Below are 13,153 nucleotides of genomic sequence, written 5' to 3'. Positions count from 1 at the left end.
GGCTGTGGAACTGGCACTGGTCCCGCTCCTAAAGCAAAAGGATTTAAACTTTCCCAAGCCCTGCTTGTGAACAAAAGAAGGGGCGAAAGCAATCCCGAGGGATGAAGTTTTCCAATGACAGAGGTGTTGACTGACAGGCACTTGAGCGGTGTTTTGCTGCCAGTGCCCAACGTGACTCATCAGCACTTTCCAGCTTTGAAATGGGGACGAGTCTGGCTGTCTACAAAGACCGGCGACAGTTATTCCCAAACAATTCCCTGTTGCTGAGAACCCGGGCTGTATTATTTTAGCAGGGCGTGTGTGTGGAGTGAGTTCACTCTCCAGAATGCTGTTGGACATGCCAAGCCTAATTCATCAGAAAGATGATCCACCTCATCCAACCCATCCCAGGCTCATACATGCATAAAAGGGCTCTCCCCAGCCCTTGTGAGCACAGGTTCACCTCTCTCCTTCCCCTCCTACTCCTTGCTCCAGGCCAGCACCTTTGCTCCTTTATTCTAGCTTCAGCATCTGCCTCAATCCAAAAAGCCCCAGCAATGTCTCGCCAGTCCACTGTGAGGATTCAGAGGGGGAGAAGTGGCTTCAGTGCTGCTTCAGCAGTGGTGCCCAACACCTGCCGGACCAGCTTCAGCTCCTGCTCCATCACCCGCCTGGGCAGCTGCAATGCTGGCAGTGGCTTTACCAGGGTTGGGGGTGGCTTTGGAAGCAAAAGCCTCTACAATGTTGGTGGTTGCAAGAAGATCTCCGTGGCTGGAAGGGGTGGCAGCTTCTATGGCTCTGCAGGGTTTGGTGGTGGCGCCGGGAGCATGTACGGGGGCGGCTTTGGTGTTCCAGCCAATCTTGGCTATGGATATGGGGCCTTTGGGGGTGGCCCTGGATTCCCAGCTGGGGGCATCCACGAAGTCTCCATCAATCAGAGCCTCCTGAAACCGCTCAACTTGGAGATTGACCCCAACATCCAAAGGATCCGAAAAGAGGAGAAGGAACAAATCAAAACCCTCAACAACAAATTTGCCTCCTTCATTGACAAGGTGAGATCTGAGCTTTCCTAAATTTCCTGATTTTTTTGACAGGGACAGTTTTCTTTTCTGCTTGATGAAGGCAAAAGCTGATCAAGGAGGAATAGAAGTGAGGAATGAGACTGGAAGGTGCCCTGGAAACTCCAGGGAATGGCACCTGTTCCATAGCGGTTGCCATGAATTAATCATCCAGTGTTTGAGTTCCTCCTCATTTGCTGCTCCACATATCACAGGCTGTGGGGAAAGATATCTCCAAAGGACAAACCCACCCTTTTGGAGACTTTAGGCTCCTCCAGTGAGCATTTCAGGAGCCTTGGGAACAGCTTTGTAGATGATTAAATGAATTCCAGAAACCCACCTAAAATTACCAAGAAATTGGCACAAGGGAGAAGCAGCTTCTCAATTCTTGAATTCCCTCAAAGGCATTTAAATCTGTTACCAAAATGTTTGGATTTTTAGTTCAAAATATCAAAATCTGATCCAAATCTGTCTGTCCACCATATTTCACTGATGCACAAGAACATCTGCTCAGCTCCTGCTCTGATCAAACTGCTCCTCCTTGGTTTCAAGGAAAATGCTGAAATATTTTTGATGTTTAGTGAGGTAGGGGAGCTCTACTGAAGGGAAGGAGGAGCAGCACCTTAACAGTGATATTTTAATTAGAGAGCAAGCCCTGTTTTGCTCCTTATCTGATTTTGCTTACATTTTTACCACAAAATCCCTGTACCGGTCTCAATTTAAACCATGAATGGGAAGCCAGAAAATCAAGTGTTGTTCCAGAGTTTGTAACACTGAACAGGGTCCTTGCAGTCAAATTTCCCAACAGATGAGAATTTGGCTCTGAACACCAGCTGGAAGGAACACTTCATGCTCTCAGCCAGTTCTGAGACCCTCCCATTTTGCAGGGAAATTCTCTCCAGTCTGTTCTTTCAAAGCCTCTTCAGGATATTTCTCCTTCCAGGTCCGATTCCTTGAGCAACAAAACAAAGTGCTGGAAACCAAGTGGAGTTTGCTGCAGGAGCAGGGAATGAAAACAGTGAGGAACAATCTGGAGCCACTTTTCGAGACCTACATCAACAACCTACGGGTGCAACTGAACTCATTGCTGAGCGACAAGGGGAGGCTGGAGGGAGAACTTGTCAACACCCAGTACCTGGTCGAGGACTTCAAGAAGAAGTAAGTCTCGAGCTAATGCTCTACTCACCTGTGCAGGTGCAGCCTTTCTCCTCTCAACATTGTTAAACCAAATGGGCAATTCAGGAGAGTCTGAGATCCTGGAATTCCCAGCAATGACATTTTCTCAAGGAGAAATTTTCTCAGTAACCGAGTAACAGATCCAAGTACACCAACATTTACGGAATACTCATTTGGATCATTTGGAGCATGATCAAAGACTTATTAACTAAATTACCTACTGAGAGGGAAAAATTACACAGTAGGTCTGAAAGTTTCAGGGCAGCACACTTCATTTGTTTAAAACAGCAGAAGGAGGATGACTAATAGCAAAAAAAAAAGTAAAAAATAATGGATTCGTTAAAATTATTTTGAGATACTTGTTTTAACTGGTTCAGCTCCTGGTCTCTCACTGAAGGAAAAGAGCACTGTATGCAAAATGCTCTGAAGGAAATTCATTTCAGGAAACTCAAATCTCCCTGTTACCTGCCCAAACAATTACTCCCTGTGCTATCCTTCTTTAGGTATGAAGATGAGATCAACAGAAGGACCATTGCAGAGAATGAATTTGTGACTCTCAAGAAGGTGAGAGCAAATTCCAGGACACTGTGAGATGGCTCACTCTAGGGCTCTGATCACCCACTCAGTCACAAATCCACCCATTGCAATTCCAACCCCCTTTAGTTTTCTTATGGTTTCCTTCCTGGACTGTTATCATAATGTGTGTTCCTAATTTACTGATAGGGGTGTAAACCACCTGAAAATCTCTCATTCCCCAGGATGTAGATGCTTCCTACATGAACAAGGTGGAACTCCAAGCCAGGGCAGATGCACTGAGTGAAGAAATTAATTTCCTGAGAGCACTTTATGAAGCAGTGAGTACAGCCAGCTTCAAAACATCTCGGCCCTCGGTGAAAAGCTTCTCTCCCTCCATTCCTCTGAGAGCCTCTAATTCCTTCCCCCGGGAGATGCTAAATCCTTCCCCACTGTAGAGTTGCACCAACACCTGAGCTGTCCAGATAACAATCTGTAACAACCTCTCCCAGGTCTGCAGCTCACCTGGAAGGGTGAAAAGGCATCTCCCAAGGGAATTACCTCATTCCCTGTGCTTTTTGCAGGAGCTATCCCAGATGCAGACCCAGATCTCTGACACCTCTGTGGTTCTCACCATGGACAACAACAGGAACCTGGACCTGGACAGCATCATCTCTGAGGTCAAGGCACAGTACGAGGACATTGCCAACCGGAGCCGGGCTGAGGCTGAGTCCTGGTACCAGACCAAGGTGAAGGATCTGAGGTTTCCATTACATCTCTTTATCTTGTCTGGAACAGATAAAGACTGACTCTTCCGAAAAAACCTTCCCAGCTGCTGATCTGGGCTTGAGGAGGGATTTTCAGGCCCCTGGTAACTCCAAAAATGGTGTATTTTTCCTTGACTGGTTGTTCCTCTCTGTGACAGTACGAGGAGCTGCAGGCCACGGCTGGCAGGCATGGGGACGACCTCCGGAACACCAAGCAGGAGATCTCGGAGCTTAACCGCCACGTCCAGCGGCTCCGATCTGAGATTGACAGTGTGAAAAAACAGGTAAAGGGCAGCAAACCCCACTTTTAATCAATTTACCTCCAGACTTGCAGGGAGAGGAAGGACAAGGTTGGAGCAACCTGGGCAGTTCAGCTCAGTTTGACTCTTTTTCATTCAAAAAGAAAACTGTCACTAAAGCTGCTGAAGCTGATGGTGCTGGGATAAAGCCTTGTGACTGCAAGAACAACCTGAGTCTGGGGTGGGGACTTCAAGTAGACCTTTGTGTTCCGTAGTGTGCAAACCTGAAAGCTGCCATTGCCGAGGCCGAGGAGCGTGGGGAGCTGACCCTCAAGGATGCCAGAGCCAAACTGGCCGAGCTGGAGGACGCTTTGCAACAGGCCAAGGCTGACCTGGCTCGGCAGCTCCGGGAATACCAGGAGCTCATGAATGTCAAGCTGGCCCTGGACATTGAGATTGCAACCTACAGGAAGCTGCTGGAGGGCGAGGAGTGCAGGTGGGTGGGAAACATCTAGCCCTGGGGCTGAGAATGGCACAGGAGAAGCTCAGCATTTCTGAAATGCTAAACAGGGGGCACAGACCAGGGAGATTGTCCCAGATAATGCAAAAAACAAAAATCCACGAATTGTGCTGTGATTTTATTTTTCTCCCCAAAGGCCTCTGGGAAATGTACCTTACTGTCCCCTCCTAATATCAACAGATTTCTAATCCTCTTCCTTGTGTTCCATCCCTGAACAGGCTGGCTGGAGATGGGGTCCCAGTGAACATCTGTAAGTTTCTAAAATATAAAAATTCCTGTGTCTCTGCACCAAGAAGCCAATGCCCAGAGATACTAAAACATTTCCTTCTCCTCCTTGCAGCCGTCACCAGAACAACAGTGGGAACAGGATACGGAGGAGGGAGCAACCTCAGCATGGGAGGGGGGATCTGCAATTTGGGGAACAGCTTCAACTGTGGGAGCATTCCCGGGATGAGCAGCACCACCCTCGGAGCCGGCAGCAGCTCTAGCATGAAGTTTGTCTCCAGCTCCTCCACCAGAAGAAGTTACAGGAGCTAAAATTCTCCTTCCAGTCACCACCATGCACCACAAAGCACCGAAACTGGTCCTTTACTGGGGCATGGTGGGGTCAAGCACAACCAGGGCCACCTGCACCCCAAGTCCTGTCCTACAGGAGCCCTACTTTAGGAACTCTCTCTCAGCTGTGTTGTCTCGCACACATCCTGTTGGGCTCAGCCCTGGAACCTGAGTCTCACTGGGTTAAATTTGCAGCTCGCTTGCTCCAGCTCAGCAATTTTTTGGCCGGATTTTGTATATAAAATATGTCCCATGACTGTTTGTCTCTCTTCACTTTCTGGGGTTTGTCTAATAAAAATGCACATGTAATTTATTCTATTTTGTGGTCCTTTTAATTAAAGAGGTGCAAGAGCAAATGCAAACACAGGTAACAAGAACTTTCCCTCAGGTCCTGACCAAGCTCAGATTTTTGCTCCTCACTCAAATTTACTCAGAATTTCACTCAGAATTTCATTGTCAGCAGCCAGAACACCCCAGTGCAGCAGAGCCTCAAAGGGAGGCTTAGTGTTGATTTCAGCATTCCCTCCCCACTGTTCAGGGAAAACACCTGGAAGCCAAACACCAAGACACGCCAAGGCAGGAGTCAGGCATAGGGGAAAAGGTCTGAGTTTAATTTACTTGCAGCTCCCAGCCCATCAAGCATCCAAGAGCCTGGATCCTGGGGGTGGGATCCCAGTGCCAGGTGTCTGATGTACTTGCACAAACCTCAAACAAGAGGAGCCAGAGCAACCCCCCTGGCCTTGATAGGTGAATCATCTATCCCAAACCCCTGGTCTCACCCACACCTTGGAGCCAGCAGTGCCAACATCTGCCTGAGAGGGTTGAGAGCCCTCCCTGGCTAAGGTGCTCAGTTTGGGTCCTGGTGCTGGTGTTCCCTCTATTCTAACCATACAGAGGGGCAGGATCAGGTCCACAATTGGGTCAACAGGAATTATGATCCAGATATGGTCCTACACTCAATTAAATGTCACTGACCCAGTAGCTATAAAAAAGCTATAAATAAATCCTAAGAAAGGGATTTATTTCACTGCTGAGAAGTGAAATTCTTCAAGATCCAGCATTTCTTCGGATTTTTAGGATATGTTGGAGACAAGATCTTGTTTTGAGAAGGTAAGAGAAAAACCAGAGTAGGCATAGGGATTTCAGATGTGGTTCTGACTAATTGGGAGAAATTAATGGAGAAGTAAAAGCAGAGAAACATCTGCAGTGACAGATCTCACTGCTGGAAGGTCACTTGAATGAACAGATGTGAATGGAAAAAACATCCCAGCCCTCACTCCCTGGATTTTAAGAGGTTCAAGTAATGAATAGAGAAGCCCTCTTAGGAAAATATTCACAGATTTGGGGAAATAGAAGGGAATTGGCAGTGCTAGAATGACAGACTGGATTCAGGGTTTCCTTCAGGACCAGTAGTTTCCCATCATTTTCTAGGATGCCCTGTGTATCCCTGAGGAAGTCTCCTTCCTGAAATCTTGCAGGCTTGGTTGTGGATCTGCTGTGGGTCCCCACTCCTGCTCCACCACCACTCTCAGCAGCCTCCAGGGAAGGAGCAATATCCTCCCTCAGAACAGCAGCCTGGACCAGGTCAGCCAATGGCTTTCCTTCTGCTGCTGCCCAAACACACCCTCTCTAATGATAAGGATTTGGGATCATAAAATCCCAGAACCCTTGAGGTTGGAAAAGCCCTCCCAGGCCATTGAATCCAACCTGTGCACAATCCCCATCTTGCAACCCAGCCCAGAGCACCAAGTGCCTTGTCCAGTTCTTCCTTGGACACCTCCAGAAGGGGGACTCCACCACCTCCCTGGGCAGCCCCTTCCAATGCCCATGGAGAAATTCCTCCTGATGTTCAACCTAAGTTTCCATTGGCACAGCCTGAGGCTGCTTCCTCTTGTCCTGTTTTCTTTTGGATCAGAGCCTGACTTTCCCCTGGCTGCCCCCTCCTGTCAGGGAATTCCCCAAAACCTCCTTTTCTCCAGGCTGATCCATCCCAGCTCCTTCAGGAGCTCTCCAGACCTTTCCCTGGTGCTCCAACCCCTTCCCCAGTTCCATTCCCATCTCTGGACATGCTCCAGCCCCTAACGTTGTCAAAGGTCAATACATGGGGCATTAGCAGGAGTCTTGGAGCGCCAGACACCAAAAAACAGCTGAGGAGTGGGAAGGATGTGGAGGGAATTGTATGAACAGTGTTCTCAGACCTTTTCTTTCTGTGAAAACTGTCCACATTCCACACAAGCATCAGGGTTGGAAGAGACCTTCCAGCATGACCTAGTCCAGCTGCCAGCCCAGCACCACCATGACCACCCTAAACTATGTCCCCAAATGTGCCAAATCACCCTGATTTGGACTGACTACAGATGGTGAAATATCAGAACCTGCCCCAGAAGGGAATTCCCATCATCTGTGACACCAACACTTGGTCCCACGTCCAACAGGGACATCGGAACATGCTGCCCACTGCATCCACACCTGGGTCATAGCATAGAGAGCAAAGCCTTTCATCCAGCCTGGGAAATGCCAGGGACAGAATATTTGTTCTTCCCGGGCATCACATTTCTGGATACCTAACCAACCTATAGCTGTCCTTGCTCAAGAGCAAGGCCCTGGTCACCAGGCTGTCACCTCCTGCATCCTGACAGATTGCAGCCATGACCTGGGGCTGGTATTTCAGTAGGACAAGATGATCCCCATTAATTCTAGCCCAGCCAAGATTAAAGCCTTAGTCATAATGACATGGATGGTGCTGGCACTCAGGGGCCTGGATTTGCAGTGTGTGGAGGGAGCTGATTGCAGGTTGGTGCCCATAAGGATTTTACAGAGTTCCTTACGACAGCCTGAGGCTCAGTCACAGGAGCTCCTCTCTCTTAAAAACAGCTGTTTGTTGTAACACAAAGGAGCTGAAACACTCCCAAGAGTTATTGTCATTCCATGGTGTGTAATGCAAATGCAACAAGAAGAGAGAGAAAAAAATAGAAATAAAAATAAAAAAGCTTGGCTGAAAGGCAAAAAGATATGATGGGAAACTGCCCATTTCCCCCCTGAGACCTTCCAATCACACTCACTTTTCTGTCTGGCTGCCACATGTACCAGGACAAACTCCTGAAAGATGCACCTGCAAAAACCTGTGGCATATCCCTGTACCTGGACATGGATGGGGAAAGCTGGATTCCCAGGAATGCTCTGTGGGAGGGCTGAGGGCTGCACCTCCTCCAAGGAGTGGGTGCTCAGCTTGGGCACTCACAGCAGAGTCAAATTGTGGCCAACCCCAGAGGCTGCAGGAGCTGGGAAAAGCATGCCCACCCCTGGGCATCCAGACAAGGCACCGGGAGAGATTTGGGAGCATATTGCCTGCTCTAGGATAATTCCCTGTGTGCCAGAGCTGAGACACCATGTCCTTCACCGGGGAAATGACCTGTTTGGCTTTCCCTGGAAGCCACAGGGGGTAGGAGTGAAGAGAGGTGTCTGTGAGCAGTGTTGTAAGCACTGAACTTCCTGGTGAGTAACAGATATCAGAGGGGAAAGACAACAGACATGGGGAGGGGAGCCTGGTAACACCATGTAGAGACAAGGTCATCCCATGAGTCAGGAAACAGATCAAAAATCTTTGCAGGCGAAGCCCTGAGAAATTGCCGAGTCAGCATTTGTGGTGTCACAGATGATGGGAATTCCCTTCTGGGGCAGGTTCTGATATTTCACCATCTGTTGTCAGTCCAAATCAGGGTGATTTGGCACATTTGGGGACATGGTTTAGGGTGGTCATGCTGGAAGGTCTCTTCCAACCCTGATGCTTGTGTGGAATGTGGACAGTTTTCACAGAAAGAAAAGGTCTGAGAACACTGTTCATACAATTCCCTCCACATCCTTCCCACTACCTAGCTGATTTTTGGTGTCTGGTGCTCCAAGACTCCTCCATCATCACCCTGGCCCTCCCTCTATCACCTCTTTCCTTTTTGCTCAAAACCACAAGCTATGATCAGAGACTTTCCAGAGCTCAGACCCTGCACCAGGAACCAACCTTCCAAAATCAACCAAATTAACCTTACACAACCTGGGTTGATTCATCCATAGACTGGAGATGAGTGAGCACTTACCCAACAAGGAACCATCTCATGCAGCAGTGGAAGGAGGGAGTGGGAAAGGGGTGGCTGCAAACAGGAGCTGAGCAGCCACTATCGAGGTTTTCTCAGATATTTCAACACCAAAATAATGCAACCCCTGCACTTTTTTGAAAGCTCCATAGGTGCTTATGGTGAACTCACTGTGGGTGTGCCGGGCCCAGTTAATCAGCAGAATGAGCCCCACACCGGTGATGTCCCCTCCTCAGGAGGGTATAAAAGGCCAGTCCCAGGCAGGAGGAGAACAACTTCATCTCCAGCCACTTCCTCTCATTCCTTTATTCTTTGGATCACTCCTGGCAGCTGCCATGTCTCGCCAGTGCACCGTGAGGAGCCAGGGCAGAACCAGCTTCAGCACTGCTTCTGCCTTCATCCCAAACGCCAGCAGCTCCAGCCTCTGCCTGCACCCTGCATCCCAAGCTGGAAGCTGCAGGACCACCACTGGCTGTGGAAGGTTCACTGAAGGGTTTGGAAGCAAGAGCCTCCACAGCCTTGGTGGATACCAGAGGATCTCTGTGGCTGGAAGAGGTGGTGGCTTCTATGGACCTGCAGGTTTTGGTGCTGGCACTGGGATCTCCTGTGGGTTTGGTGGGGCTGTTGCTGGTCCCTTTGGGTTTACTGGTGACCCTAGATTCCCTGGTGTCCCATCTGGGGGCATCCATGAAGTGTCAGTCAACCAGAGCCTTCTGAAGCCACTCAACCTGGAGATTGACTCTAACATCCAGAGTATCCGTAAGGATGAGAAGGATCAGATTCAAACCCTCAACAATAAATTTGCCTCCTTCATCGACAAGGTGAGACCTGAGATTCCTGGTTATGCTGTGGGGATTCTTTGGTGGGGAAGTACAAAAATTATATCTTTAGCCACAATTTTGCTGCTCCTGTTCTAACATCCCAGCAGCCTGGGAACACATCCTGAGGGTTTCCATCTTTGAGGTCATTTAAATCTTTTGGGAATGCTTAGGTGAGACCAGAAAACAGAAACAAAGTGGTGGTACGGGATGTAAGGACACAGAATCAGGAAAGAAAGCAGGAGTGTTTAAATTATCAGCTGTGCCCAAAGGGCTGAGACCTTCCATCTTCTAGCAAGTGAATCCTTGCAGAATGTCCCTTACATCTCCAAGGAAAATCTTAAAACACCTTTCTCTCTCCAGGTCCGATTCCTTGAACAACAAAACAAGGTCCTGGAGACCAAGTGGGCCCTTCTGCAAGAACAGGGGAACAAAACAGTGAGAAAGGACATTGAGCCCCTCTTTGAGACCTACCTGAATAACCTCAGGAGGCACCTGAGCAGTCTAATGACAGACAGGGAGAACCTGGGAGGGGAGCTGAGCAAGATGCAGAGCCTCGCTGAGGACTTCAAGAACAAGTGAGTCTGTTCATGGTCTGCCTGGGCCTGGGTGGGCTGCAACAGATGCAGAAAACAGGAGAAAAAAGCTTTTTTTCTGATTTAATCTTCTGAGAAAGGCCTGAGTTTAACACAAGATATGGCTGAAAAGTCACAGGCAGAAAATTACAGGGCAAAAAGAATAAAAAAATGACAGGGCAAAGGCACAGAACTGTACGTACAGAAAAAAAAAATAATCAGAGGCCGGTCCTGAATACATGAAATAATATTAAAACAAGCTTAGACCACCCCTCCACCTCCATTCCACAGATATGAAGAGGAGCTCAACAAGCGCATGGCAGTTGAGAGCAAGTTTGTAACCCTGAAGAAGGTGGGTGCCCACCCACATGGCCTCCCAGGCCTGCAAGAAACCCCTTCTCCAGCTTTTCCTCTGCTTCTCTGAAACTCACCTCATTCTGGTGATGTGTTTCCTCTCCTAGGAGGTGGACACTGCCTACTTGGACAAGACAGAGCTGCAGGCCAGGCTGGATTCACTCACAGAGGAGATCAACTTCCTCAGAGCTCTCTACGAAGCTGTGAGCACCAGAACTTATAACCTTGTCCCAGTCCTTGTCTTCCTTTCCCATTTCAGAGCCTCAGAGCTGATTATTTTCCCCTCTGTTGCACTAAATTATTCAATGGTTTTTCCATTTCATATTTCTGCATGAAGCTGTCTTGGAAAAATCCTTTTGTTTGCTCAGCTCTCCCCTCTAACCCTGGGGATTTCCATCCTCCCCCTCTAACCCTGGGGATTTCCATCCTCCAAGCAACATTTGTGTCACAACTCTCAGGAGTATTTGCTGCTTTTGCAGGAGCTGTCTCAGATGCAGACCCAGATCTCTGACACTTCTATCATCCTGACCATGGACAACAACCGGAGCCTTGACATGGATAACATCATTGCTGAGGTGAAGGCGCAGTACGAGGACATCGCCAACCGGAGCCGCGCTGAGGCTGAGTCGTGGTACCAGTCCAAGGTAAGCGCCTGGGAAGGCTTTCTGCAATGGGAAAACCACCCTCCCATCCCCAAATTCCTCTGGGGAGGTGGGTGCAACTGTGGTTTTGAAACACAGAATGTCTTCAGATTTAATAACCCTATGAAATTCAGAAGTCTTAATTTGGGATTGGGAACACACACACACATTTTGCAGCACAAACACCCCCAAACCCACACTGTTGAGCTCCAAATCCAGCTTATTTTCCTTTGACTGGATGTTCCTCTCTGTGACAGTACGAGGAGCTGCAGGCCACAGCTGGCAGGCATGGGGATGACCTCCGGAACACCAAGCACGAGATCTCGGAGCTCAACCGCCACGTCCAGCGGCTCCGATCTGAGATTGACAGTGTGAAAAAACAGGTAAAGGGTATTGCCAATGCATCAAATGTAACTCTGGGTTGTCCAGGGAATAAAAATAAATTCATCCAAGGGATTTCTGCTGGATCAGGAATGAACATGACAGGATTTATAGCAGAGCAGTGACACCACCAAGAGTTACTCAGTGAAACATCAATGACCCCAAGGAGACTCTCAGAGTTGTGGAGGTAAATCCAGATTGTGACCTGACTCAGAACATGGATCAGTTCAATGGATTGAATTCAATTCATGGATCAGTGATGGTTAAGAACACACATATTGATGTTAACCCAAACACCAGACCTGGGATTGGGACCTTAGGATAGAAAGAGCTGGATTATCCTCTCAATAAGAAATAAAAACCTGGATTTTCCCCTGCAGGTAACTGGATTGCAGACAGCCATCGCCGATGCTGAACAGCGTGGGGAGGTGACCCTCAAAGATGCCAGGGCCAAACTGGAAGAACTGGAGACAGCCCTGCAGAAAGCCAAGGCTGACCTGGCTCGGCAGCTCCGGGAATACCAGGAGCTCATGAATGTCAAGATGGCCCTGGACATTGAGATTGCAACCTACAGGAAGCTGCTGGAGGGCGAGGAGAGCAGGTGGGTGAGATTTTGTATACAATTTTTCAGAGGTGCAACGGAGCTGCAGGCCCTGCTCAGGTTTCAGCCCACATTCAGTGAGTACCTGTGAAGAGGAGTTGTTTGGGAACGGCAGCCTTTCATACAAACTTCTCATCTTTCAAGAATATTCCAAGGAAATTTTCCTGTCATTGTGAGCAAGTCCTGCTCACAGGTTCCCCTTGAACTCTTACCGGCTCTCTTTTGCTCCCTGACAGGCTCTCTGGAGAAGGTGCTGGTTCAGTGAACATCTGTAAGTAACTTTTAGCAACATTTGGCACTTTCTAGATTTACTTCCCACCCTTGCTCATAGCCCATCCCACACGTATCCTGCCTGTGGATTCCTCTCACAAGGGTGTTTTCCTCTGGCAGCCATGACCAGAACAACTTCAGGAACAGGATACGGAAGTGGGAACTGCCTGAGCTTCAGTGGTGGAGCTGGAGGTGGAGTCTGTGCTGGAACGGGAATAGGCTCCATCTCCGGAAGTGGACATGGCACAGGTGGCTCATGCATGGTCAGAGACAGCAGCTCCAGCTTCAAGTCCATCTCCACCAGCTCTTCCACCAGGAGATGTTACTGAGGAACTGACTCCAGGCCCAAGTGCCACAAGCATTGAGGCTCCTCTTGGCTCAAATCCTCACCCAGCTTCTTTAAAAGATTTGAAAATCAAACCCATCTATCATTATTTATATAATAGAAGTTGTGCTCCCATTTGTCCTTTGACCCTCAACATCCCTCATTTCCCAGTGTCTGGCTAATAAAAGGCATGGAATTAATTATGTCGCATCCTCTTTTTAATTCCAATTATTTTATCCTATCTTGTGACAAAGGCTGGTTGGTACAGCAGAGTAACTTTACTGCTTTGAAGG

General features: G+C 48.6%; 2 protein-coding genes across 2 annotated transcripts; both read left to right on the top strand.

Moving 5' to 3' along the window:
• The first annotated feature begins 409 nt into the window (after positions 1-409).
• On the top strand, positions 410-5,120 carry LOC111940466 (keratin, type II cytoskeletal 75-like). Its single transcript, XM_023943168.2, has 9 exons — positions 410-1,031; positions 1,981-2,195; positions 2,717-2,777; positions 2,972-3,067; positions 3,311-3,475; positions 3,652-3,777; positions 4,008-4,228; positions 4,471-4,502; positions 4,593-5,120. Exons 1-9 carry the CDS (start codon positions 537-539, stop codon positions 4,787-4,789), a joined length of 1,608 nt encoding a protein of 535 aa, XP_023798936.1. The 5' UTR covers positions 410-536; the 3' UTR covers positions 4,790-5,120.
• A 4,101-nt stretch (positions 5,121-9,221) lies between these two features.
• Positions 9,222-13,060, top strand: LOC111940473 (keratin, type II cytoskeletal cochleal-like). Its single transcript, XM_023943174.2, has 9 exons — positions 9,222-9,716; positions 10,077-10,291; positions 10,580-10,640; positions 10,750-10,845; positions 11,122-11,286; positions 11,541-11,666; positions 12,045-12,265; positions 12,502-12,536; positions 12,656-13,060. Exons 1-9 carry the CDS (start codon positions 9,231-9,233, stop codon positions 12,862-12,864), a joined length of 1,614 nt encoding a protein of 537 aa, XP_023798942.1. The 5' UTR covers positions 9,222-9,230; the 3' UTR covers positions 12,865-13,060.
• The last annotated feature ends 93 nt before the right edge of the window (positions 13,061-13,153 follow it).

Source organism: Cyanistes caeruleus, chromosome 32, assembly GCF_971803275.1.
Source record: "Cyanistes caeruleus chromosome 32, bCyaCae1.hap1.1, whole genome shotgun sequence".
NCBI lineage: Eukaryota > Metazoa > Chordata > Aves > Passeriformes > Paridae > Cyanistes > Cyanistes caeruleus.
Note: the sequence above shows the minus strand (reverse complement) of the source record. Positions and strands in the feature narration are given on the sequence as shown.

Coding starts and splice junctions, on each gene's coding strand:
- LOC111940466 (XM_023943168.2), top strand. CDS start 537: ATGTCTCGCCAGTCCACTGTGAGGATTCAGAGGGGGAGAAGTGGCTTC. Junction 4,229..4,470: donor CTGGAGGGCGAGGAGTGCAG/GTGGGTGGGAAA, acceptor ATCCCTGAACAG/GCTGGCTGGAGATGGGGTCC. Junction 4,503..4,592: donor TGGGGTCCCAGTGAACATCT/GTAAGTTTCTAA, acceptor TCCTCCTTGCAG/CCGTCACCAGAACAACAGTG.
- LOC111940473 (XM_023943174.2), top strand. CDS start 9,231: ATGTCTCGCCAGTGCACCGTGAGGAGCCAGGGCAGAACCAGCTTCAGC. Junction 10,846..11,121: donor TCAGAGCTCTCTACGAAGCT/GTGAGCACCAGA, acceptor CTGCTTTTGCAG/GAGCTGTCTCAGATGCAGAC. Junction 12,266..12,501: donor CTGGAGGGCGAGGAGAGCAG/GTGGGTGAGATT, acceptor GCTCCCTGACAG/GCTCTCTGGAGAAGGTGCTG.